At 45.2% G+C, this 27,566-nt stretch overlaps 1 protein-coding gene across 3 annotated transcripts; it reads left to right on the top strand.

Moving 5' to 3' along the window:
• LOC115186072 (complement C4) lies at nt 1-26,842 on the top strand. Of its 3 annotated transcripts, none has more exons than XM_029745870.1 (41): nt 1-122; nt 1,920-2,109; nt 2,213-2,378; nt 2,694-2,764; nt 2,927-3,018; nt 3,192-3,274; nt 3,467-3,554; nt 4,941-5,067; nt 5,276-5,417; nt 5,542-5,654; nt 5,751-5,912; nt 6,080-6,250; nt 7,361-7,552; nt 7,787-7,930; nt 16,114-16,243; nt 16,617-16,688; nt 16,815-17,027; nt 17,231-17,342; nt 17,431-17,501; nt 17,602-17,741; nt 17,846-18,061; nt 18,174-18,234; nt 18,336-18,425; nt 18,506-18,712; nt 18,869-18,944; nt 19,088-19,280; nt 19,434-19,541; nt 19,731-19,893; nt 19,987-20,198; nt 21,947-22,105; nt 22,268-22,330; nt 22,404-22,494; nt 22,599-22,776; nt 23,532-23,596; nt 25,053-25,127; nt 25,219-25,318; nt 25,758-25,847; nt 26,071-26,166; nt 26,276-26,359; nt 26,505-26,637; nt 26,756-26,842. In XM_029745870.1, exons 1-35 carry the CDS (start codon nt 55-57, stop codon nt 25,064-25,066), a joined length of 4,443 nt encoding a protein of 1,480 aa, XP_029601730.1. In that variant the 5' UTR covers nt 1-54; the 3' UTR covers nt 25,067-25,127; nt 25,219-25,318; nt 25,758-25,847; nt 26,071-26,166; nt 26,276-26,359; nt 26,505-26,637; nt 26,756-26,842. The 3 variants fall into 3 exon arrangements, with proteins under 3 accessions (XP_029601730.1, XP_029601732.1, XP_029601731.1); XM_029745872.1 differs by lacking the exon at nt 1-122 and adding an exon at nt 174-536; XM_029745871.1 differs by lacking the exon at nt 1-122 and adding an exon at nt 656-743.
• The last annotated feature ends 724 nt before the right edge of the window (nt 26,843-27,566 follow it).

Here is a 27,566-nt window from a genome sequence, read left to right on the forward strand (position 1 = left end):
CTGTGAAGATAGGGTCTGTGGACAGAGCAGGAGGAAAGACCGTGAACAGGACCGATGGATTCTCCCGTCTGTCTTATGGTGCTCTTCATCTTGGCTGCTGAGTCTGTACATGGACAGGACAGGTAAATATTTCAACAATATCTTATGGTGCTCTTCATCTGGGCTGCTGAGTCTGTACATGGACAGGACAGGTAAATATTTCAACAATATCTTATGGTGCTCTTCATCTGGGCTGCTGAGTCTGTACATGGACAGGACAGGTAAATATTTCAACAATATCTTATGGTGCTCTTCATCTGGGCTGCTGAGTCTGTACATGGACAGGACAGGTAAATATTTCAACAATATCTTATGGTGCTCTTCATCTGGGCTGCTGAGTCTGTACATGGACAGGACAGGTAAATATTTCAACAATATCTTATGGTGCTCTTCATCTGGGCTGCTGAGTCTGTACATGGACAGGACAGGTAAATATTTCAACAATATCTTATGGTGCTCTTCATCTTGGCTGCTGAGTCTGTACATGGACAGGACAGGTAAATATTTCAACAATATCTTATGGTGCTCTTCATCTGGGCTGCTGAGTCTGTACATGGACAGGACAGGTAAATATTTCAACAATACCTTATGGTGCTCTTCATCTGGGCTGCTGAGTCTGTACATGGACAGGACAGGTAAATATTTCAACAATATCTTATGGTGCTCTTCATCTGGGCTGCTGAGTCTGTACATGGACAGGACAGGTAAATATTTCAACAATATCTTCATGAAACATTTCACCATGCAATATCAGTGCATTCCTGTGTCCTGTATGTGCATGTAGCTTTAACTCTAACTTACTTTTACTTATGTTTTAGCATGGCCACATGCACTGTAAAAAATTATTCAGGTGGTTAGTAAATTATTCTTGAAAATATAATTATTTTGATATAAACAAAACGTAGTTGTCATCTTTACTTGAATATAATTAGTACTTTACAGTACTTGTTCAATCAACCCCAAACCCCACCCCCCAAAAAATAATGAATTCAGCATAGATAAATGCAGCATCTAAACAACTGTTTGTGTGTAAAAACAACTACAAGGAAAATTGTGTTTAACTTACTCAATTATCATAATATTTCCTTTCAACTAAAGAATTTTAAGTTCTTCCAACAACTTGCCATGTGGCTCTATTTTTTTTACTTTACGATACTTTTACACAATGTTGGATGCACGTTTGAAGAATGAAAAAATCCCATTTCTACATTAGTATCAAACATTTTGTTATTATATGAGGTGTAATGGACCACGATGAACGGATATCCAAACCGTAGGGCCAACTGACCTTCAATGATGTGACCACCCATTCTCACTATTAGTAAGATCATGCGCGCCACTCTTGACAGAGGCAAATGCATAAATCTACAATGCTTGTTACTTTACCTCCAGTTAGTGCTAGTGGAATAACCTCTGCTCTCAACAATTCCTGTTACAGTGGATAAAGATGCCAAGCCATGAAATACATAAAGCCATGTTTAACACTAACACTGTTTAACACGATCAATGAAAGTAACTAAATAGAAACACTAAAATGTAAGTATATTATACCTAAAAATACCTCATGTTGGAAATCCTCCAAAAGCTGATGGAAATAGTTGCCTACATGTTTTAAAGTGGAACTAGCACAATATGTTTTACAGTGCGAGACATCTATATTCCAATGTATTCCAATCTAATGTTTCAACTCAGATTCATCTGAGTACTTCAATGCCTCTAAATGACTTGCACATTTAGCATTTTGATATACTGGTGTTTGACAAACATAAAACATCTTTAGGTTTTTGTCTCTGACCTTAAAGTTATATTTTACATTCTAGACTGTTAAAAGTATTGGGTGGTAGATACAGTATTCTAAATGCTACCTTCTCTTGGCTCAGGTTCTTTATCTCAGCTCCCAATGTGTTCCATGTGGGGGTGAAGGAGCGTGTTTATGTCCAGCTGGGTAAAGCCCTCCTGAATAAACGTGTTACCCTCTTCCTGGAGCATGAGGCAACTACACATCGGATGTCTCAAAAGAGCAGCACTGTGTGTACTGAGGAGGGACAGATCCAAACTGTGGAACTAGAGGTATGACTTAGTGAGACCTGCCTAGATAAAATGAATGACCATACAGACTTCACCACAAACAACAAATAGGAGATATAATTTCAATGTTTTTCCCACCTTGCAGGTAGAAAGGGACAAGCTGCCCACCTTTGTGGATGTTCCCCATCTTTTGCTGGTGGCTGAGATGGAAGGGGTCGAAGGCAGAAAGATGGTGAGGGTCCTAGTCTCCCAACACAGAGGCTACATCTTCATTCAGACTGACCAGCCTATCTACAACCCTACACAGCAAGGTACTTCTACAGTCTACATGAAATAGAACCCGATTCTTAAAGGGATACTTGGGATTTTGGCAATGAGGCCCCTTTGTCTACTCCCCCCAGAGTCAGATCAACTTGTGGATATCATTTTTATGTGTCTGTGTCCAGTATGAAGTTAGAGGTAGTTTCCCGAGCCAATGCTAACTAGCGTATCTGCTAAGACACCTATAGACACCTGACTCTGGAGAAGTGCATAAAGGGCCTCACTGCCCAAATCCCCAAGTACAGCTTTAATATTGGTCAAAGGTTTACAATTCAGATATTATATTAGGATTTTTTTTTTACCAGTGAGATACAGGATATTTACCCTCAACCACTCAATGAGGCCCCATAATGACGTTTTTCACATCTCTATTTTTGTGAGTACAAACTTTTAATTTCTGACCACATTCCGTTGTTACATTTCATTTCATGAAGTGTTGAAATGTTTATCATTGTGGTGGGGATCTTTGATGCCAAAAAGCTTTTTTTGATGTTTGAAAGAGTTGTGAAATAGTAACTGATTTGTATCTCCTTGGTAGAATGCTGCGGGTAACCGGATAATGAAGACTCTTAAGAGAGCTGAGGATGGAATATTCACAGATATCCCTTTTAATATCCCTGATGTCTCAGAGTACAATCATATATTATGCGCTATAGAAATTCCACAATTATTCAGTGTCAGCATCTATTAATTGACTGATATTGTGCAACTATCCTTCTTTGATCAATTGATTACATGATTTACTTAAAAAAGACATTATAATAAGACAACTTAATATCATACCAGGTGTGTTTTTATTTTAGAATGGGTGTGTGGAGGATCGTGGCTCATTACCAAGGAGATGAAAAGAATGCTGTTACTCGAGAATTTCAAGTCAAGAAATTTGGTTAATATTTTCTCTTTTTATCTCCTTTGCTCCTTTACTCTCTATTGACCATTAGAATATTTCAAGTTTAAAGCCAATCTTTCTTAAAATATTTTACTTAAATTGTATTCATGCTATTATTTATACATTTTCTTACACATGGAGAAAGGATAAGAAATGTTTTGTTGTTCTGAACATGTTTTTTTGTTTCAGTGGTGCCGAGCTTTGAGGTGACTGTCATACCTGAGCAAAGCTACTTTCTATTGAGCACTGAGCTATTCAACTTCACAATTTTAGCCAAGTAAGATTTAATCCTGATATCAACTGTTTCATGATCTCAGCCAAGTAAGATTTAATTCTGATATCAACTGTTTCCCCACTACAACATCTAGCTCCTTACAAAGTGCTGAAAATAAAATGTCAAATCAAATCAAATTTTATTTGTCACTTGCGCCGAATACAACATGTGTAGACCTTACAGTGAAATGCTTACTTACAAGCCCTTAACCAACAATGCAGTTTTAATAAATACCAACAAAAAAAGTAACAGATAAGTAAGAATAACAAATCATTAAAGAGCAGCAGTAAATAACAATAGCGGGGCTATATACAGAGGGTAAAGGTACAGAGTGAATGTGTGGGGGCACCGGTGTCAAGGTAATTGAGGTAATATGTACATGTAGGTAGAGTTATTAAAGTGACTATGCATAGATAATAACAGAGAGTAGCAGCAACGTTGAAGGAGGGGGGGGGGTCTTGGTAGCCATTCAGGGTAGCCATTTGATTAAATGTTCAGGTGTCTTATGGCTTGGGGGTAGAAGCTATTTAGAAGCCTTTTGGTCCTAGACTTGGTGCACCGGTACCGCTTGCCGTGCGGTAGCAGAGAGAACAGTCTATGACTAGGGAGGCTGGAGTCTTTGACAATTTTTAGGGCCTTCCTCTGACACCGCCTGGTATAGAGGTCCTGGATGGCAAGGAGCTTGGCCCCGGTGATGTACTGGGCCGTACGCACTACCCTCTGTAGTGCCTTGCGGTCGGAGGCCGAGCAGTTGCCATACCATGCAGTGATGCAACCCGTCAGGATGCTCTCGATGGTGCAGCTGTAAAACATTTTTGAGGATCTGAGGACCCATGACAAATCTTTTCAGTCTCCTGAGGGGGAATAGGTTTTGTCATGGCCTCTTCACGACTGTCTTGGTGTGCTTGGACCATGTTAGTTTGTTGGTGATTTGGACGCCAAGGAACTTGAAACTCTCAACCTGCTCCACTACAGGCCCGTCGTTGAGAATGGGGACATGCTCGGTCCTCCTTTTCCTGTAGTCCACAATCATCTCCTTTGTCTTGATCATGTTGAGGGAAAGGTTGCTGTCCTTGCACCACACGGCCAGGTCTCTGACCTCCTCCCTATAGGCTGTCTTGTCATTGTCGGTGATCAGGCCTACCACTGTTGTGTCATCAGCAAACCTAATGATGGTGTTGGAGTCGTGCCTGGCCGTGCAGTCATGAGTGAACAGGGAGTAAAGGAGGGGACTGAGCACGCAAATGTAACTTTAGTTCGGGTTATGTGGTTCTCATTGAGACATTCACCCAAGTACAAGTCTTCTAAATGTTTATCAAATCTATGAATATGTTATAGAACTCGGTAATTTTTAGCAGTTGGTCTGACTTCACTGTATTTCCCCCTCAGGTACTCTTATGGTGAGAGTATAAAGGGAGCTTTCCACTGCCGGTTTGGAGTGAAGGAGGAAACACAGGGGCCGGATGGTGAAAAAGGGAAGATTGTCTTCATCAGAGGATTGGAGCTGACTGGATCGGTGAGCGGAGACATGTGGCATATTTCAATCAAAATATCTGTACTCTTCAATCAGAGAAGAAGACTCACAAAGACTAAAGCTCTGGGAGCTCTGAAGGACAACTGTAGTGACGGCCAACCTATTTCTACATAAAGTTACAACATTTTGGTTTAAGCAAAGCTTGAGTTATGCTTTGACCTAAAACCTGTCACTTGCCTTTTTCTCTCAGATACAAGCTGGAGAGGGGTCGGCGGTTCTCCAGGAATCCAAGCTCATCGAGCAACTCAAATCCAACCTCAACATCACCCTCTCATACATGGTCCAGAGCAACGCACAGCTTTACATGGCAGTGTCTGTCACTGATATCATCAGTAAGGCATCAGTTGTTGTTCTTAGTTTGAACAAAAAGAGACTTTTGAAATGTGGTACAGTCATACAGGAGGTACAAGACAACTAAACGATTTTGGTACTATACTGTCTTTATCCCTTCACCAGGTGGTGAGCTACAGGAAGCAGAGGTGTCTCTTCCTGTTGTTTCCCAGCGTTACACTGTAGACCTGTCCCGTACCCGCTCTCACTACATCCCCGGAGTTCCTCTCACTGTAGTAGTAAGCCTCAATTTGGATGACAGAGATACATTAGATTGAACAATGTCTATGTGTGAAATAATAAACTGTATATTGTTTTGTCCGGTGATCTGTTAGGTGGTGGTCCGTCTCCCAAATGGTTCCCCAGCCGTTGGAGAGCCAGTGAGAATGCATCTGCCAGAACTCCAGGATGGAGACCAAACTGTAAAGACTAACCAGCAGGGTGCAGTGTGGCATGATTTTAACCTTCCCAATCTTGATCGTGACATTACTGTGGAGGTAAGAATAACAAAATAGTCCAAATAAAACTATAGCTTCTAGCAGTAGCTTCAAGCAATACAGCAATAGGCTGTGAACAAAACACTGAAGAAATCATGTGAAACTAAAGACTTTGGATTGGTTCTCTCTTCTTTTATCCCATGTTTTCCCCTTTCTGTTTCCATTAGGTGACCGTAGATGACCAGAAAATAACCAAAGACGTCAAATGTGCATCGTCTCCTGGCAACACCTATCTGAGCGTGAGCGTGAGCCAAAAGATTCTGACGCCGGGTCAATCCCTTTCTGTTGTATTCAAAGTCTTCAATGGGCCACCAGAGGATGGGTTTATTTACTACATGGTGAGAGATATATGCCCAATGTATAACCATATTAGAGACACATATTTCCCTCAGATTACACAGATCCACAAAAAATTCAAAAACAAACCCGATTTTGATAAACTCCCATATCTACTGGGTGAAATACCACAGTGTGCCATCATCCCATATCTACTGGTTGAAATACCACAGTGTTCCATCGTCCCATATCTACTGGGTGAAATACCACAGTGTGCCATCATCCCATATCTACTGGGTGAAATACCACAGTGTTCCATCATCCCATATCTACTGGGTGAAATACCACAGTGTGCCATCATCCCATATCTACTGGGTGAAATACCACAGTGTGCCATCATCCCATATCTACTGGGTGAAATACCACAGTGTTCCATCATCCCATATCTACTGGGTGAAATACCACAGTGTTCCATCATCCCATATCTACTGGGTGAAATACCACAGTGTGCCATCATCCCATATGTACTGGGTGAAATACCACAGTTTGTCATCATCCCATATCTACTGGGTGAAATACCACAGTGTGCCATCATCCCATATCTACTGGGTGAAATACCACAGTGTTCCATCATCCCATATCTACTGGGTGAAATACCACAGTGTGAAATTATCCCATATCTACTGGGTGAAATACCACAGTGTGCCATCATCCCATATCTACTGGGTGAAATACCACAGTGTGTCATCATCCCATATCTACTGGGTGAAATACCACAGTGTTCCATCATCCCATATCTACTGGGTGAAATACCACAGTGTTCCATCATCCCATATCTACTGGGTGAAATACCACAGTGTGCCATATTTATGCTTATTTATTTTCCATTTTGTACTTTAACCATCTGTACATCGTTACAACACTGTATATATACATAATATGACAATTGTAATGTCTTTTGGAACTTCTGTGAGTGTAATGTTTACTGTTCATTTTTATTGTTTATTTCACTTTTGTATATTATCTACTTCACTTGCTTTGGCAATTTTAACATATGTTTCCCATGCCAATAAAGCCCCTTGAATTGAATTGATATCACAAGGAACAGGACATGGTGGAAAAGTTCTATAACTGAGAGGAAAAACAATCACTTTTCTGTTTTTAATCGTCAGGTTTTCAGCCGTGGAGTGCTAACAAATCAGGGTTCTGTCAAATCAGGGGACTTAACAAAGATTCAGCTTCCAATCACGCCTGATATGACCCCCTCCTTCCGTCTGATTGGCTACTACTATGATCAGAAAGGTGACATCATTACTGACTCTGTGTGGGTAGACGTCAATGATGTTTGTGAGGGGACAGTGGAGGTGAGTAAACAGTGACTGGAGTAGATAAGCATCAGCACTGACAGAGAGAGTTCTGGAGAATCACACAGCAATATGGCCAAAGCCTGTTAGAAACACAAAACAAAGAAAGAGAAATAAAGGGTTTAATCTGTGCTGACTCTTAATAAGTTACAATTCAGTTCAGAGTCATTTACTAATGATACGTATTTGGTGTTATCATCCTAATCTTTTCCTATGTATATTTATATGCTCTAGGTAAAGTCAAAATATGAATATCTACCAGGAAACACGGCAAAGCTGGAGATAGACTTAAATGGTCAGAAGGCCAAAGTTGCCTTGCTGGCTGTGGACAAGGCTATCTATGCTCTCAATGCCCACAACAAACTCACCCCCAAACAGGCAAGCTACTATTATTTTATTATTATTCTTTTATTTTTTGGGGGGTGTAGATCAGCTTTAATATTGCAGAAAGATTGTAGCTTCCATCAATGTCATTGTCTGTATAATTTCTAATCCCCCAATATGTTTTTTTGTGAATATACAGTACCAGTCAAAAGTTTTAGAACACCTACTCATTCAAGGGTGTTCTTTATTTTTAATATTTTCAAATTATAGAATAAAGGTGAAGACATCAAAACTATGAAAAAACACATATGGAATCATGTAGTAACCAAAAAAGTGTTAAACAAATCAAAATATATTTTAGATTTTAGATTCTTCAAAGTAGCCACCATTTTGCCTTGATGACAGCTTTGCACACTCTTAACATTCTCTCAACCAGCTTCATGAGGAATGCTTTTCCAACAGTCTTGAAGGAGTTCCCACATATGCTGGTGTCGTGTCTTTGGCATCATTAAAACGGAAGACATGTTTATCAAATAACTCTCTGTAATTATTATTTCGCAATTAAACTGATTAATCGTGTAACTGTAATTAACTAGGAGGTCAGGGCACCAAGGAAAATATTCAGATTACAAAGTTATAATTTTCCTAATATAACTTTCAGATATCATAATATCTGATCTATGAGTCTTCTGATTTAATGACGTATTCTTTACCTCGTCAGTCTCATTCCAAACGTCGTAAATTGTTGGTTATCTGCACAAACCCAGTCTTCACTATGAGACATCCATACATCAATTGTCTTAAAATCATTTATTTACTAATTTAAGTAATTCACAGAAATGCATAACAAACAGATATGGTTACAAGGAAATGATAGGAGAATGTGCCCTAGTGGGCTAAACCGGCATGGCGGCTTGTTACACAAAGAAAGGGGGTTGGGCTTGAATGAAAGAGCGGGAAGACTGGGGAACAGAGAAAGCAGGTATGCCATCGTAAATACATTATTGTATGCATTCTAAATTACCGCCCATTTGGAAAAGGAAAATGCAATAAATATTTACTCTGAGCTGCGCTTCGGTAGGTTGGTTGTAGATGCTGGCCGTGTTGGCCAACAGAGATCTTCCTGTCCTCGGAAGAATGTCAGTGGTGGTAAATTGTATACGTTGTAGTATCTTCGTTGTGTGTTAGGCAGGATACGTCGTCCGTCCTTTCCTAGCCCACGTCTACAGCGGCTGCTGCTAACTCAACGGCTAGGAAGTATCACTTCTGTAGTGAATAAGAGTTCATACCATTCGCAACTGTAACGGCGTTGGTAGTCGTGTTTGTAGGAATGAGGCGCAGGAAGCAACGAGCACAGGGAGTGGTGTTTTTAATAACACTTTGAAGGAAGAAAACAAAGTTCCCAAACACAGGGGAATAAATACAAGGTGCGACAATGCCAAGCCGACACGAACAAGACAGTCGATAACAACAATTAATCCCGCACAACAAGGAGCGGGCCAGCTAAACTAAATAGCCCCTCTAATGGCTAATTGACCACAGGTGTCTAAAATAAAAAAAGGGAAAAGCAAAAGGGAATCGGTGGCAGCTAATAGGCCGGTGACGACGACCGCCGAGCGCCACTCGAGCAGGAGGGGGCGCCACCATCGGTGGGAATCGTGACAGTACCCCCCTCCTGACGCGCGGCTCCCGCAGCGCGCCGACACCGGCCTCGAGGTCGACCCGGAGGGCGAGGCGCAGGGCGATCCGGACGGAGGTGGTGGAAATCCCTCAACATAGATGGGTCCAGGACGTCCTCCGCCGGCACCCAGCACCTCTCCTCCGGGCCATACCCCTCCCAGTCCACGAGGTACTGCAGGCCCCTCGCCCGGCATCTCAAGTCCAGAATGGCCCGTATGCTGTACGCCGGGGACCCCCCAATGTCCAGAGGGGGCGGAGGGAGCTCCGGCACCTCATCTTCTTGAAGGGGACCAGCTACCACCGGCCTGAGGAGAGACACATGAAACGAGGGGTTAATACGGTAATAGGAAGGGAGTTGCAACCAATGACACACCTCGTTTATCCTCCTCAGGACTTTGAAGGGCCCCACACACTGCGGCCCCAGCTTCCGGCAGGGCACGCGGAGGGGCAGGTTCCGGGTCGAGAGCCAGACCCTGTCTCCCGGTGCGAACACGGGTGCCTCACTGCGGTGGCGGTCAGCACTCCTCTTCTGCCGCGCACTGGCCTCCTTTAGTGAGTCCTGGACGGCTCTCCAGGTCTCCTTGGAGTGCTGGACCCAGTCCTCCACCGCAGGAGCCTCGGTCTGGCTCCGGTGCCATGGTGCCAGGACCGGCTGGTAACCTAACACACACTGAAAGGGTGATATGTTAGTAGAGGAGTGGCGAAGTGAGTTCTGGGCTAATTCAGCCCAGGGAATATACCTCGCCCACTCCCCTGGCCGGTCCTGGCAATACGACCTCAGGAACCTGCCCACCTCCTGGTTCACCCTCTCCGCCTGCCCATTGCTCTCGGGGTGATAACCAGAGGTCAAACTGACCGAGACCCCCAGCCGCTCCATAAACGCTCTCCAGACCCTGGATGTGAACTGGGAACCTCGATCAGAGACAATGTCCTCCGGCAACCCGTAGTGCCGGGAGACGTGGGTAAATAGGGCCTCCGCAGTCTGCAGGGCCGTAGGGAGACCGGGCAATGGGAGGAGACGGCAGGACTTAGAGAACCAATCCACAACCACCAGAATCGCCGTGTTCCCCTGAGAGGGGGGAAGATCTGTCAAGAAGTTGATGGACAGGTGCGACCATGGTCGTTGTGGAACGGGGAGGGGCTGTTACTTCCCTCTCGGTAGATGCCTAGGAGCCTTACTCTGGGCACGCACCGAACAGGAAGAGACATAGGACCTCACTCCTTAGCCAAGGTGGGCCACCAGTACTTCCCCCTTAGACTCCGCACTGTCCTCGCCTCACCAGGATGACCCGCAGTAGGTAGCGTGCGCGCCCACCGAATCAAACGATCACGAACATCGAGCGGCACATACATGCGCCCCACGGGCACCTGCGCAGGCGCAGGTTCTAACACCAATGCCCGCTCGATGTCCGCGTCCACCTCCCATACCACTGGTGCCACCAGCCTAGACGCTGGAATGATGGGAGTTGGATCGATGGGCCGGTCCTCCGTGTCATAGAGACGGGACAGCGCGTCAGCTTTAGTATTCAGGTAACCCGGTCTATAGGAGATGGTAAACCTAAACCGGGCGAAGAACATGGCCCACCTCGCCTGACGTGGATTCAGTCTCCTTGCTGCCCGGATGTACTCCAGGTTTTGGTGGTCGGTCCAGATGAGAAAGGGGTGTTTAGCCCCCTCAAGCCAGTGCCGCCACACCCTCAGGGCTTTGACCACCGCTAGCAACTCCTTGTCCCCCACATCGTAGTTACGCTCCGCCGAACTGAGCTTCTTCGAAAAGAAAGCGCAGGGGCGGAGTTTCGATGGCGTACCCGAGCGCTGTGATAGCACGGCACCCACCCCAGCCTCGGATGCGTCCACCTCCACTACGAACGCTAAAGACGGGTCCGGGTGCGCCAACACGGGTGCATCGGTGAACAGCGTCTTCAACTTCTTGAAGGCTCCGTCCGCCTCCGTCGACCATCGTAAACGCACCGGCCCCCCCTTCAGCAGTGAGGTAATGGGAGCCGCTACCTGGCCAAAACCCCGGATAAACCTCCGGTAGTAATTGGCAAAGCCTAAGAACCGCTGCACCTCCTTCACCGTGGTTGGAGTCGGCCAATTACGCACGGCCTTAACGCGGTCACACTCCATCACCACCCCCGTGGTGGAAATGCGATAACCCAGAAAGGAGACGGCTCGTTTGGAAAACTCACACTTCTCAGCCTTAACGTATAGGTCATGCTCAAGCAGTCTACCAAGCACCTTGCGCACCAGGGACACATGCGCGGAGCGGGTGGCGGAATATATCAGAATTTCATCGATATAGACAATCACGCCCTGCCCGTGCAGGTCCCTGAGAATCTCGTCAACAAAGGATTGAAAGATGGCTGGAGCATTTTTCAACCCATACGGCATGACGAGGTACTCATAATGGCCTGATGTGGTACTAAAGGCGGTTTTCCACTCGTCTCCCTTCTTGATACGCACCAGATTATACGCGCTCCTGAGATCCAGTTTTGTGAAGAACTGTGCTCCGTGAAATGATTCCACCGCCGTAGCGATGAGAGGTAGTGGGTAACTAAACCCTACCGTGATAGCGTTTAGACCTCGGTAATCAATGCACGGATGCAGACCTCCCTCCTTTTTCTTCACAAAAAAGAAACTTGAGGAAGCGGGTGAGATGGAGGGCGAATGTACCCCTGTCCTAGGGATTCCGTGACATATGTCTCCATAGCCGCCGTCTCCTCCTGTGACAAGGGGTACACGTGACTCCTGGGAAGCGCAGCGTTAACCTGGAGATCTATCACACAATCCCCCTGTCGATGAGGTGGTAATTTAGTCGCCCTCTTTTTACAAAAAGCGATCGCCAAATCGGCGTATTCAGGGGGAATGCGCACGGTGGACACCTGGTCTGGACTTTCCACCGACGTGGCACCTATGGAAACTCCTAGACACCTCCCTGAACACTCCTCTGACCACCCCTGGAGAACCCCCTGTTTCCACAAAATACTGGGATTGTGACCAGTCAGCCAGGGGACCCCCAGCACCACCGGAAACGCAGGCGAATCAATAAGGAAAAAACTAATGCGTTCCATATGATTCCTCTGCGTTACCATGTCCAGTGGCACCGTAGACTCCCTGACTAGCCCTAACCCTAATGGTCGGCTATCTAGGGAGTGCACGGGGAAAGGGGAATCTATCGGCACCCGCGGAATGCCCAGCTTAATGGCAAGTCCACGGTCCATAAAATTCCCAGCTGCGCCTGAATCGACTAGCGCCCTATGCTGGGAAGAGGGAAAAAATGTAGTAAACAAAACAGGTAAAAACACGTGACCAACAGGGGGTTCTAGGTGAATCTGGTGCTGACTCACCTGAGGTGACCGAGAAGTGTTCTGCCTGCCCTCTCGAGTCCCAAACTGGCTCCTCCAGCACCGGTCGGCCGTGTGTCCTCTCCGACCACAGCTGGTGCAGGAGGAGCCACCTCCTCCGGTGCCCCTTGGCACGGCCCCCCCTACCTCCATAGGGGTAGGGGCGGGGGTGCACGGGGGTGGAACGGGCAGGACCCTCTCCGAACGCCCGCGGGCAGCCAGCAAATTGTCCAGACGTATGGACATATCTATCAGCTCGTCCAGGGACAGAGCTGTGTCCCGACAGGCCAGCTCCCTGCGGACGTCCGCCCAAAGACTGCAGCGGTAGTGGTCTATGAGGGCCCTGTCGTTCCACCCCGCCCCAGCAGCCAAGGTCCTGAACTCCAGCGCGAAGTCCTGAGCACTCCTCGTCTCCTGCCTGAGGTGGAACAGCCGTTCACCCGCTGCTCTTCCTTCCGGAGGGTGGTCGAACATGGCCCGAAAGCGGAGGGTGAACTCTGGGTAGTGGTCCCTCGCCGAGTCTGGACCGTTCCAGACCGCATTAGCCCACTCCCTAGCTCGGCCCGAGGGCACTCACGCTCTCCTCCCCCGTGGGAGCAGGTCTGACGGTGGCCAGGTACAGCTCAAGCTGGAGCAAAAACCCCTGGCACACAGCCGCCCCATCGTACTCCCTCGGGAGCGCCAAACGAAGCGCGCCAGAGCCAGACGTCGTGGGAGGCGAAAATGGCTGTATCGGGGTAGGTGGAGGTGGAGAGAGGATACCACTTCTCTCCCATCGGTCCATCCTCTCTATCATCTGGTCCATTGCCGATCCGATGCGATGTAGGACAGTCGTGTGGTGGAGCATGCGTTCTTCCATCGAGGGCAGAGGAGTGCCCACTGCTTCCGCTGATTCCATGCCTTTATCTGGTTGCGGGATTCTGTAACGGCGTTGGTAGTCATGTTTGTAGGAATGAGGCACAGGAAGCAATGAGCACAGGGAGTGGTGTTTTTAATAACACTTTGAAGGAAGAAAGTTCCCAAACTCAGGGGAATAAATACAAGGTGCGACAATGCCAAGCCGACACGAACAAGACAGTCGATAACAACAATTAATCCCGCACAACAAGTAGCGGGCCAGCTAAACTAAATAGCCCCTCTAATGGCTAATTGACCACAGGTGTCTAAAATAAAAAAAAGGGAAAAGCAAAAGGGAATCGGTGGCAGCTAATAGGCCGGTGACGATGACCGCCGGTGGGAATCGTGACAGCAACCAAAGCTCACGCTGAGGTTGGCTTAGTTCTGTACTTGACATGTGAGTCCTTTTAACGCAGAAGCTGCAGACCTCACGTACCCGGAGCCGGCTGGTTACATTTTGTCACTGACTTATATAGTGGAGAGGGGAGAAGGGTGTGTTTCATTGTTTATAACTCCTGTCTCTTCACAGGGGCGGGCCACTGATTGGTCAGGGCTCTTTCCTTATGAAAACCCAATTTTCTCATTTGGAAGCTAAAATTACATTTAATCTCCTAACAAACAGTTTCAATATCAAACATTTAAATTGCACAACAATTCCATGTGAATCTGATAACTAGAATGTGTAGACTTTCCCAGGTACAGTTTATGTCGTCCTGTCATCAGTCATAATGTCTCAGATTACAACCGAACTGACATCCATACTCATTAAGTACCTGGTATATTTCCAACTGGTTCTATTACCGAAATATGGTTCCTTTCCCCCCACTTGTTTGATGTTCCCAGACTCTCTATATTTAACAAAGGCTATTCAAAAGTCCTTCAGTAGGGTCAGAGAGAGTGTGGAAGGGAGAAAGGTATTTATGGGGGGTCATAAACCTTACCCACAGGCCAACGTCATGACACTGGGCACTTGTTGGCTGCTTTTCCTTCACTCTGCCGTCCAACTCATCCCAAACCACCTCAACTGGGTTGAGGTCGCGTGATTGTGGAGGCCAGGTCACCTGATGCTCTCCATCACAAATAGTCCTTACACAGCCTGGAGTTGTGTTGGGTCATTGTCCTGTTGAAAAACAAATGATAGTCCCACTAAGCGCAAACCAGATGGGATGGCGTATCTTTGAAGAATGCTGTGGTAGCCATGCTGGTTAAGTATGCATTGAATTCTAAATAAATCACCAACAGTGTCACCAGCAAAGCACCCCCACCCCATCACACCTCCTCCATGCTTCACGGTGGGAACCACACTTTCGGAGATCATCCTACTCTGCGTCTCACAAAAACACGGCGTTTGGAACCAAAAATCTCAAATATGGACTCATCAAACCAAAGGACAGATTTACATCCGGTCTAATGTCCATTGCTCGTGTTTCTTGCCCCAAACAAGTCTCTTCTTCTTATTGGTGTCCTTTATTAGTGGTTTCTTTGCAGCAATTTGACCATGAAGGCCTGATTCACGCAGTCCCTTATGAACAGTTGATGTTGAGATGTGTCTCTTACTTGAATTTTGTGAAGCATTTATTTGGGCTGCAATCTGAGGTGCAATTAACTCTACTGAACTTATCCTCTGCAGCAGAGGTAACTCTGGGTCTTCCTTTCCTGTAGTGGTCCTCATGAGAGCCAGTTTCATCATAGCACTTGATGGGTTTTGCGACTGCACTTGAAGAAGCTTTCCAAGTTATTGAAATTTTCCGCATTGACTGACCTTCATGTCTTAAAGTAATGATGGACTGTCATTTCTTTTGGTTTATTTGAGCTGTTATTGCCATAATATGGACTTGGTCTTTTACCAAATAGGACTATCTTCTGTATACCACCCCTACCTTGTCACATCACAATGAATTGTCTCAAACGCATTAAGAAGGAAAGAAATTCCAGAAATTAACTTTTAACAAGGCACACTTGTTAATTGAAATACATTCCAGGTGACTACCTCATGAATCTGGTTGAGAGAATGCCAAGAGTGTGCAAAGCTGTCATCAAGTCAAAGGGTGGCTACTTTGAAGAATATAAAATATGAAATATAGAAAAGGAAAACCCTTGAATGAGTAGGTGTGTACAAACTTTTGACTGGTACTGTATATTCACGTATACAAGATACTATTTACTAAAGAATAATAATACATACTGTCTCCTCCACATTATTTCCTCTAAAACTCACTCCTTATAATGTACAGGTATAAATATATTCTATGCAATAAAGACCAAATGGCTGTTTTTGACTAATAGTGTGAATATTTTGTGTGCTGTTCACAGGTATTCTCATCGATGCAGTCCTATGACCTTGGTTGCTCATATGGTGGCGGCTCAGATACAGCCTCTGTGTTGAACAACGCTGGCTTGTCATTCATATCCAACTCTCATGTGCTATCTAAGATGAGGAAGGGTATGACGAATGTAGTGTGATTAAACAAAACAGCTGTCTAGTGTCTACACTACTTCTTCTTTGGTCTGTAGTCTCTGAATGATGTTCTCTGGTATAAGGTTAAAACCCCTTTAGAAGGTAGACAACTTAACATTTCACAGACATGGATCCACTAAACTAGACATGACATTGGCTGGGACTTAATGCCCAACCTTCAACATAAAGAAAAAAAAACGAATAAAAGAAAAAAAACACCAAGTCAGACGTACATTTCAACAAAGTATTAATGACATCATAATTGCTCGAAACCTACATGTTCCCACAATATGTTGATATTAAATGTTGATGTTTTGATTTGATCGTCTTCACCCTAATGTACGTGTGTTTGTCTTAGGGTTTAACTGTGAGTCAGGCTTCAGACGACAGAGGCGTTCCCTGAACGTCCAACAGAAGATGATGTCCATAAGTATTACAACGTTACTATACTCTAACTGTCACTAACTGCTGGCTGAAGTGGTGGGAGAGTGTTTGTCAGTCCTGGCAGGTACGAACTAAAACCTTTTGTCACTACCTCACCATCTCCAACTCCCAGAATCGAGTTACTCAGACGCCAAGCTGCAGGAGTGTTGTTCTCATGGCTTCTCCCTGATCCCCATGCTGAGGACGTGTCAGCAGCGAGCCGAGAGAGTGGCACGAGCCAATAAGGACCATGACTGTGTCAAGGCCTTCCTGGACTGCTGCATAGAGGGAGAGAAGTTGAGGGAGAAGAAGAAACAAAATGACGCCCAGAGAGGACATGGCAGGAGTGAGGATGACTTGATTGTTGGGGATATTACCATTCTAACATGTATAACATTGTAACAAAATGATAACAACCACTATTCTTTAGACAGACATGGGAATTTTGAAACAAAATATCTGACTTGTTATAACTTAGGATTCGATGAGAATACGATCTTAAAAGGTTATATTATTGTGACACCATTAGTCTGCACTCTCTCCTCTCAGCTGCGAGTGCCACAGACATCGAAGACTTCTTTGACACAACCAATCAGCAAATACGCAGAAGTTTCCCCCCAAGCTTTGCATTCGCAGTGGTCGATATCAACGGCAAAGGAAGGTGAGAAATCGACATTTAGACACACAGTATATCGGCGCCATGTGTCTGAAACACTATTGTAATTTGACTCTCTCTCTGTCTCCCTTAGTCATACTGTGGCTCTGCCTGATTCCATCACCACCTGGGAGATACAGGCTGTCAGCTTGTCTGCTTCTCATGGTAACATCCTCCTCTATTGGTTCATACTCCTGTACCTAGATAGTAAGGAACATGTGGTGACATTCTGGAGAGTAATGGACTGTGTGTGTCCTTCCTGCAGGCATCTGTGTGGCAGAACCACATGAGTTCCGTGTGTTTAAGAAGGTTTTTGTCTCTCTGAGGCTGCCGTACTCAGTCAAAAGATTTGAGCAAATGTCTATTGTTCCTGTTGTCTACAACTATTGGGACCAGGCTGCACAGGTAGAGTTAAATCACTTTCTATAGTACTACAGTTTTACACTTCAGAAGCATATACAGAAAGATGAAATGCCATACAGCTGATGGACCACCTTTCTCCTTCTCAGATTGCACTCCACATGGAGAGAAATGACAAGCTCTGTTCACCAGGCTCCAGTTCCATCAAAACCTATGTCAACATCACCGTGGAGGCCCACTCCTCCAAAGCCGTCACTTTCTCTGCAGTACCCATGGAAACCGGCCCCATACCCATCAAAATACGCCTTTATGACATAGAGAATGAGGACGGCAGTGATGCTGTTGAAAAGATTCTGAATGTTAGAGTAAGTATACAAAAAATATCAGGAAAAATTACTACTACAAAAAAAATGATGTGAAGATCCATTACTGTAAAGCTACTGCATATATGTAATATAATAGTTTCTCATATTTTAGACGGAGGGAATAGAGAAGAGAGTGGAGGAGACTCATTTTGTTGACCTGAGTGGCGATATTGGTGAGATTGCTAACAGAATATCTATGATGACAGCATTTTATTCATGTAATAGTTTATGGCATAAAAAGCACCAACCAGGTTCTCTCATTCTCTGTTGTCAGGGAAGAGTGGCCAATCTTTCATGATTGATGGAAAGTTACCAGACAACACAGTCCCTGGCTCCAGCTCCAATATCTTTGTCAAGATGGAAGGTCTGACTCATTTTACCCTCCAATAATTTCTCTTCACAACAGTATTGTCAGTTTAATATCCATTCTCATCCATTCCCCAGGGGAGCTGTTTGGCCAGTCCACTTCCAGGACCCTGCTCTCTCCCGAAGGGGTTACAAGCTTGCTCAATGCCCCTGATGGATGTGCAGAGCAGACTATGAAACGTATGGCCCCCACAGCCCTGGCCCTCCGCTATCTGGACCTTAGCCAGCGCTGGTATGAGCTGACCCCTGGCACCAGAGATACGGCCCTCCAGTTCACAGAGCAAGGTGTGGGAGAACTATAATGAAGATGCTTTATTTTCATTTATAGTAAGAAACAAAATACAATCTCTCTTTCTCTTTCTCTCTCTCTCTCTCTCTTTCTCTCTCTCTCTTTCTCTCTCTCTCTCTCTCTCTCTCTCTCTCTCTCTCTCTCTCGGTCAGGCTATATGAGAATTCTGACGTTTAAAAAGGATGATGGATCGTATGGAGCTTGGACGCACCATCCAACCAGTTACTGGTCAGTACATCTCTCTTTACGTTGCTTGTTTTTGTGTTACTGTAGTTTTCTGTCTGTCTGGAATAAAAGCCTGTAAACACTGCAACTCTCCAGGACTGGAGCTGGTCGATCCTATCACAGTGTTTGTTAACCTTCCTCTCTAGGCTGACGGGCCTTGTTGTGAAAGTGATGTCTCTGGTGGCAGAACGTGAGAATGCAGGCGGTGGAGAGAAGGGTAGATGGGCACAGGGTGTGTCTGAGCAGCATATCATTGATTCAGTCAGATACCTCCTGGTTAAACAGAAGGAGGATGGATCATTCTCGGACCCTAACCCAGTAATACACAGGGAAATGCAGGTAAAGGATTATTCAAAACACTAGTTTTAACATGAAGATCACTTTATTGGTCAGTTTCACACAAGGTCCAACCGGAATTTGACTTCCGCTTTTAGCCCAACTCCTCCGAACTCCTCCTCTCTCTGTTTAGTTAAGTTGTCTCTTTCTCTCTAGGGAGGCATTGGAGGGATAGAGGGAGATGTCTCCATGACTGCCTTCATAACTGTGGCTCTAAATCGCTCCCTCCCTTTCCTGACAGACAACAAGGAGCGTAGCGATACGGTAAGATACCTGGACAGATTTCCTTATTAACTCACAAGTGTTTAGTATAGTGTACTTTTTTATTGTGTTACCAATTAACCGACTTCAACCTAATCATCCATCTAAATCAGCTGTCTCTATCCTGGAGAAGAAGAAAAACAGCTAACCAGAACGGCTAGCTGCTCTGTGTTTGTGTTTGTGTTTGTGTAGAAAGCCATTATCTCCAAAGCCACCGACTACCTGCTCTCACGTGTTGAGGGGCTACAGAGGCCCTACGCTGTCGCCATAACAGCCTACTGTCTGTCAGTCTGTCTGTCTGACCGGACACAGGCTGAGCCTGCCTGGGAAAAACTCAAAGGACTGGCAACTGAAGGTATCGTCCTATTACACTCCTGTTATAGGTCAGAATGGTGTGGGCTGATGGGAATTGCTGCTGACATTGATATTCTTTGACTCCTCTTGACAGGGAAAGACCATTGCCATGGGTGGTATGCTAACGCTGGCATGGTGAATGAGGAAAAGAAACGTCTTGTACCGACAACAGAGGCCATAACAGTAGAGACTACAGCCTACGCCCTGTTAACTGCAGTGGCTCATAAGGACACAGAGTGGGCAGACTCTGCAGCCTGCTGGCTGACTTCACAGGAGAACTATGGAGGAGGATTCAAGTCCACACAGGTGAGATATACTGTACTGATGGAGGAGACTTCAAGTCCTCACAGGTGAGATATACTGTACTGATGGAGCAGACTTCAAGTCCTCACAGGTGAGATATACTGTACTGATGGAGGAGACTTCAAGTCCTCACAGGTGAGATATACTGTACTGATGGAGGAGACTTCAAGTCCACACAGGTGAGATATACTGTACTGATGGAGGAGACTTCAAGTCCTCACAGGTGAGACATACTGTACTGATGGAGGAGACTTCAAGTCCTCACAGGTGAGATATACTGTACTGATGGAGGAGACTTCAAGTCCACACAGGTGAGATATACTGTACTGATGGAGGAGACTTCAAGTCCTCACAGGTGAGATGTACTGTACTGATGGAGGAGACTTCAAGTCCTCACAGGTGAGATATACTGTACTGATGGAGGAGACTTCAAGTCCTCACAGGTGAGATATACTGTACTGATGGAGGAGACTTCAAGTCCTCACAGGTGAGATATACTGTACTGATGGAGCAGACTTCAAGTCCTCACAGGTGAGATATACTGTACTGATGGAGGAGACTTCAAGTCCTCACAGATGAGATATACTGTACTGATGGAGCAGACTTCAAGTCCTCACAGGTGAGATATACTGTACTGATGGAGCAGACTTCAAGTCCTCACAGGTGAGATATACTGTACTGATGGAGGAGACTTCAAGTCCTCACAGGTGAGATATACTGTACTGATGGAGCAGACTTCAAGTCCTCACAGGTGAGATATACTGTACTGACGGAGCAGACTTCAAGTCCTCACAGGTGAGATATACTGTACTGATGGAGGAGACTTCAAGTCCTCACAGGTGAGATATACTGTACTGATGGAGCAGACTTCAAGTCCTCACAGGTGAGATATACTGTACTGATGGAGCAGACTTCAAGTCCTCACAGGTGAGATATACTGTACTGATGGAGGAGACTTCAAGTCCTCACAGGTGAGATATACTGTACTGATGGAGCAGACTTCAAGTCCTCACAGGTGAGATATACTGTACTGATGGAGCAGACTTCAAGTCCTCACAGGTGAGATATACTGTACTGATGGAGGAGACTTCAAGTCCTCACAGGTGAGATATACTGTACTGATGGAGCAGACTTCAAGTCCTCACAGGTGAGATATACTGTACTGATGGAGCAGACTTCAAGTCCACACAGGTGAGATATACTGTACTGATGGAGCAGACTTCAAGTCCTCACAGGTGAGATATACTGTACTGATGGAGGAGACTTCAAGTCCTCACAGGTGAGATATACTGTACTGATGGAGCAGACTTCAAGTCCTCACAGGTGAGATATACTGTACTGATGGAGGAGACTTCAAGTCCACACAGGTGAGATATACTGTACTGATGGAGGAGACTTCAAGTCCTCACAGGTGAGATATACTGTACTGATGGAGGAGACTTCAAGTCCTCACAGGTGAGATATACTGTACTGATGGAGAGCCAAACAATGCCTAAACATGATGTGGCTGCTTCATTGCCTCCTAGTGGATGTAGTTTCCTTGTTCCTAGTTAGCATGTTTTGCTAGTTTTCCGCCTTCATATTCAGTCCAGCAATACTGATATCCTACTGATACAGTGACCCAGGGGTGATAGTCCCAATCATTGAGAGTCGATGGACATTTTACATTCTACACCATTTAGTAGAAATAACATGTTAAATGTCTACCTTCAATTTGTATCCAGTCTATGCATTCATCTTAATGTCTTTAGGATACTATAGTGGCTTTGGAGGCTCTCTCTGAGTATGCACTGAACAGGCCCCAACCTCCCATCACAAAAGTGGAAGTACAGTTCACTGCTCCAAGGAAGAACGACATTCAGAAGCTGTCATTGGACAACAAGGGGGAGAAAGTAGAAACAGAGCTGAAGGTACACACACACACACACACACACACACACACACACACACACACACACACACACACACACACACACACACACACACACACACACACACACACACACACACACACACACACACACACACACACACACACACGTAACTCTTTATCTCTGTCTCTACTTAACCAGAAACTGATTGGTAATCCTATCATTAACGTAGCGCTAACGGGACAGGGAAAAGCCAAGATGAAGGTGAGCGTCTTTATCATCCAAAAATATTTATTGATGTTCATTCAAACTGGTAATATATTGATCTGTCTGGCAGGTTACGAAGGCTTACCATCTACTGGACACCTCAGACGACTGTAACCTTCTGTCAATCACAGTCAAAGTAGAGGGGAAAGTAGAGTACACTGGTGAGCGTACAACACTACTCTGATTCAGTGCTCCTTTTACTACAGGTTAGGATGTGTGTGACTGAGTTCAACTAGTACACTATGATAACACTTTGTTTCATCAGCCCAGATTGTTGAAGACTACAACGACTATGAGGGTGACTATGGAGACGGAGAGAAAAGGGAGGAAGAGGATGTCCCCCGATCAGCGATTGAGTGGTTCGATGCTCGCAGCAGACACAGAAGAGATACTCAGCAAAGCCGCAATTCTGAAAACGATGTTGAATACGAAGTCTGTGTGAGGTCAGTTAAACAGAGAGGTCTGTGTGAGGTCAGTTAAACAGAGAGGTCTGCGTGAGGTCAGTTAAACAGAGAGGTCTGCGTGAGGTCAGTTAAACAGAGAGGTCTGCGTGAGGTCAGTTAAACAGAGAGGTCTGCGTGAGGTCAGTTAAACAGAGAGGTCTGTGTGAGGTCAGTTAAACAGAGAGGTCTGTGTGAGGTCAGTTAAACAGAGAGGTCTGTGTGAGGTCAGTTAAACAGAGAGGTCTGTGTGAGGTCAGTTAAACAGAGAGGTCTGTGTGAGATCAGTTAAACAGAGAGGTCTGTGTGAGGTCAGTTAAACAGAGAGGTCTGTGTGAGGTCAGTTAAACAGAGAGGTCTGTGTGAGGTCAGTTAAACAGAGAGGTCTGTGTGAGGTCAGTTAAACAGAGAGGTCTGTGTGAGATCAGTTAAACAGAGAGGTCTGTGTGAGGTCAGTTAAACAGAGAGGTCTGTGTGAGGTCAGTTAAACAGAGAGATCTGTGTGAGGTCAGTTAAACAGAGAGGTCTGTGTGAGGTCAGTTAAACAGAGAGGTCTGTGTGAGGTCAGTTAAACAGAGAGGTCTTTGTGAGGTCAGTTAAACAGAGAGGTCTGTGTGAGGTCAGTTAAACAGAGAGGGAATTCATTCTGTCATGAACATACAAATAACCGCAGATTTGTGACTGGGATTAATATTTTGTGACGACCTAGGCGATAGGGCAGTGGTTTTTCAGTAAGCTAACTAACTTGTATTCTTTAGTCATAGTCTGACCAGGAACCTCACAGGAATGTCCATAGCCGACATCACACTGCGACCTGGACAAGGTGAGTCTTCATCATCATCATATAGAGTCTATATAAACACGTAACCAACCCCTCCCTTTACTTTTCTTTAGTAATCAATGTTTTGTCAGTCTCTCCCCTCCTCTCTCTCCCCTGATCTTCCTCTCTCCCCTCCTCTCTCTCCCCTGATCTTCCTCTCTCTCCCCTCCTCTCTCTCCCCTGATCTTCCTCTCTCCCCTCCTCTCTCTCCCCTGATCTTCCTCTCTCCCCTCCTCTCTCTCCCCTGATCTTCCTCTCTCCCCTCCTCTCTCTCCCCTGATCTTCCTCTCTCCCCTCCTCTCTCTCCCCTGATCTTCCTCTCTCCCCTCCTCTCTCTCCCCTGATCTTCCTCTCTCCCCTCCTCTCTCTCCCCTGATCTTCCTCTCTCCCTTCCCCTCTTTTCATCCCTCCATCATTCCTTCCTCTCTCCCTTCCCTCTTTTCATCCCTGGATCATTCCTTCCTCTCTACCTTCCCTCTTTTCATCCCTCCATCATTCCTTCCTCTCTCCTTTCCCCCTTTTCATCCCTCCATCATTCCTTCCTCTCTCCTTTCCCCCTTTTCATCCCTCCATCATTCCTTCCTCTCTCCTTTCCCCCTTTTCATCCCTCCATCATTCCTTCCTCTCTCCCTTCCCCCTTTTCATCCCTCCATCATTCCTTCCTCTCTCCCTTCCCCCTTTTCATCCCTCCATCATTCCTTCCTCTCTCCTTTCCCCCTTTTCATCCCTCCATCATTCCTTCCTCTCTCCTTTCCCCCTTTTCATCCCTCCATCATTCCTTCCTCTCTCCCTTCCCACTTTTCATCCCTCCATCATTCCTTCCTCTCTCCTTTCCCCCTTTTCATCCCTCCATCATTCCTTCCTCTCTCCTTTCCCCCTTTTCATCCCTCCATCATTCCTTCCTCTCTCCCTTCCCTCTTTTCATCCCTCCATCATTCCTTCCTCTCTCCCTTCCCCCTTTTCATCCCTCCATCATTCCTTCCTCTCTCCCTTCCCCCTTTTCATCCCTCCATCATTCCTTCCTCTCTCCTTTCCCCCTTTTCATCCCTCCATCATTCCTTCCTCTCTCCTTTCCCCCTTTTCATCCCTCCATCATTCCTTCCTCTCTCCTTTCCCCCTTTTCATCCCTCCATCATTCCTTCCTCTCTCCCTTCCCACTTTTCATCCCTCCATCATTCCTTCCTCTCTCCTTTCCCCCTTTTCATCCCTCCATCATTCCTTCCTCTCTCCTTTCCCCCTTTTCATCCCTCCATCATTCCTTCCTCTCTCCCTTCCCTCTTTTCATCCCTCCATCATTCCTTCCTCTCTCCTTTCCCCCTTTTCATCCCTCCATCATTCCTTCCTCTCTCCTTTCCCCCTTTTCATCCCTCCATCATTCCTTCCTCTCTCCCTTCCCCCTTTTCATCCCTCCATCATTTCTTCCTCTCTTCCTCTTTCTCTAACTGTTGTCTCTCCACAGCTAAAGAACCGTGATGAACAATACATCTCTCACTACGAGGTCTCACATGGCAAAGTGCTGTTGTACTTCAATGAGGTGAGACTCCCACAGACACGAATACACAAGCAACTCAGTGGAACAGTGTGAAATCGAAAAGCCCAAAGGTATTTTTTCTGTCTCTGTCCAGATTGAGGAAAGGGAGTGTGTAACGTTTAGGGCTGTGCAGACAGTAGCTATAGGTTTACTGCAGCCTGCTCCGGCCACATTCTATGACTACTATGAACCAGGTATGCAAGGCTTTCTTTTCACATTTATTCTGTACTTTTTTTTTTACCTTGATTGATTTTTTGTATTTGTCAAATAGTCTTCTGAATATTTTAGCCATCACTAAAAAATAATGCATAATTTGACTATCTCTCTCCATCTGTCACTGTCTCCCTCCCTCCCTCCCTCCCTCCCTCCCTCCCTCCCTCCCTCCCTCCCTCCCTCCCTCCCTGTCTGTCTGTCTGTCTGTCTGTCTGTCTGTCTGTCTGTCTGTCTGTCTGTCTGTCTGTCTGTCTGTCTGTCTGTCTGTCTGTCTGTCTGTCTGTCTGTCTTTGCTAACATACACACACCTCTCTCACTCTCTCACTCCCTCCCTCTCTCTCTCTCTCTCTCTCTCCCTCTCTCTCTATCCTCCCTCCCTCTCTCTTTCTCTCTCTCACACACACACATACACAATCACAGACAGAAAGTGTACTACTTTCTATGCTGCACCAAAAAGAAGCAAGATGGTTTCAACATTGTGTTCAGGGGATGTGTGCCAGTGTTCAGAGAGTAAGTTGTTATTACTATCGCCAACATTCTCTCAGTTACCCTATTGAAGTGTTCTCTCACTGTTAAGGCACCAGACCTGGGTTCTAATAGAATGGAGAATTTGATTGAGCCGGCCTGTAGGGCCTTAAAGGCGGGATTTTACAATTTTGAGACTATTCCATTGGTTCTGGTTTCATTGGTTAGGGTCTGTATGACACTGAAGAAAGTCCCATTGGTTCTTTAGGGCCCTGCCACAAAGAGAAGGACACTTTTTGACCACTGAAGCTAGAGAAGAAAGATCGTTTTGAACATGCTTGCTATTCCCCCACTGTGGATTACGGTCAGTAGACAATTTAGCTATGAGTGTGACACAGGTCAATCATTTAACAGTTACAGTATGGGACAAATAAGGTGAAGCTAGTCATTTGTTTTAAATCTGGTTGTTTTAGGTTTCATTGTCCAAGTCATCAGTATGTCTGTGAAGAGTAACTTTGAACTCTACACAACTAATGTGACTCAGATACTCCGAGCCAGTAAGTGATAATACCATTATTCTAATCCTGACTTGAGATCTCTGTCTGTAACTAGAATGTTCATGAAGACGTAACCATAGATAGTACATTTACTTCTTTCTACGGTCATGGTAACTATGGAAACTCTGTGCCCTCTTTCTGCCAGCCGGAGATGTGAAGCTGGAGGAGAGCAAAGTGCGAGTGTTCGCCAAGAGGCTCCAGTGTAAAGGACAGCTAGAGACAGGGAAGAAATACCTCATCATGGGCAAAGATGGCTCCACCACCGACTCTAATGGCCAGTAAGTTCTGGCTATGATGTCATAAGACAACTGAAGATGTTTTTACAACTAAGGTCTTACTCTGTGAGAATTGGACTTCCCTGGTAAATGTCTCACCATTTCTCTGTTTGACTTTTAGGATGCAATACCTTTTGGAATCAAATACCTGGATTGAACAAGTGCCTAATGAGAATAAGTGCAAAGGATCAAAGAACAGGCCTACATGCAAAAAATTCCAAGACTTTGTATCTGAGTACATGTTGATTGGCTGCACCCAGTGATTGGTTCACTGACACGTTAACATGCATACTCAACACATCATCTGGAAAATGAAATGTTTTTATTGATTCATCTAATTCAGTGTTTGTAACATCCACTTTCAATACTTCTCAAGAGCAATAAAATGGCATTTTAACCACAACATGTAATTCAGTCTTTGACTAACTTTACCAACAATATGAATGACATGAGAAACATAAAACATCCATAATGTTTACAGCTTTATTTAATAATTGTGTTTAAGCACATGGCAATAAATACAAGGAACATACGATACGACACTGACGATACAAAACATTAAGAACACCTGCTCTTTTATTTCTGTTTATTTTATTTCACCTTTACTTAACCTGGTAGGACAGTTGAGAACAAGTTCTCATTTACAACTGCGACCTGGCCAAGATAAAGCAAAGCAGTGCGACACAAACAACAACACAGAGTTACACATAGGATAAACAAATGTACAGTCAATAACACAATAGAAAAATCTCTATACAGTGTGTGCAAATGAAGTAAGGAGGTAAGGCAATAAATAGGCCAATAGGGGCGAAGTAATTACAATTTAGCAATTTACACTGGAGTGATATATGTGCAGATGAGGATGTGCAAGTAGAAATACTGGTGTGCAAAAGAGCAGAAAAACAAAAAACATATGGGGATGAGGTAGGTAG

Source organism: Salmo trutta, chromosome 3, assembly GCF_901001165.1.
Source record: "Salmo trutta chromosome 3, fSalTru1.1, whole genome shotgun sequence".
NCBI classification, from domain to species: Eukaryota; Metazoa; Chordata; class Actinopteri; order Salmoniformes; family Salmonidae; genus Salmo; species Salmo trutta.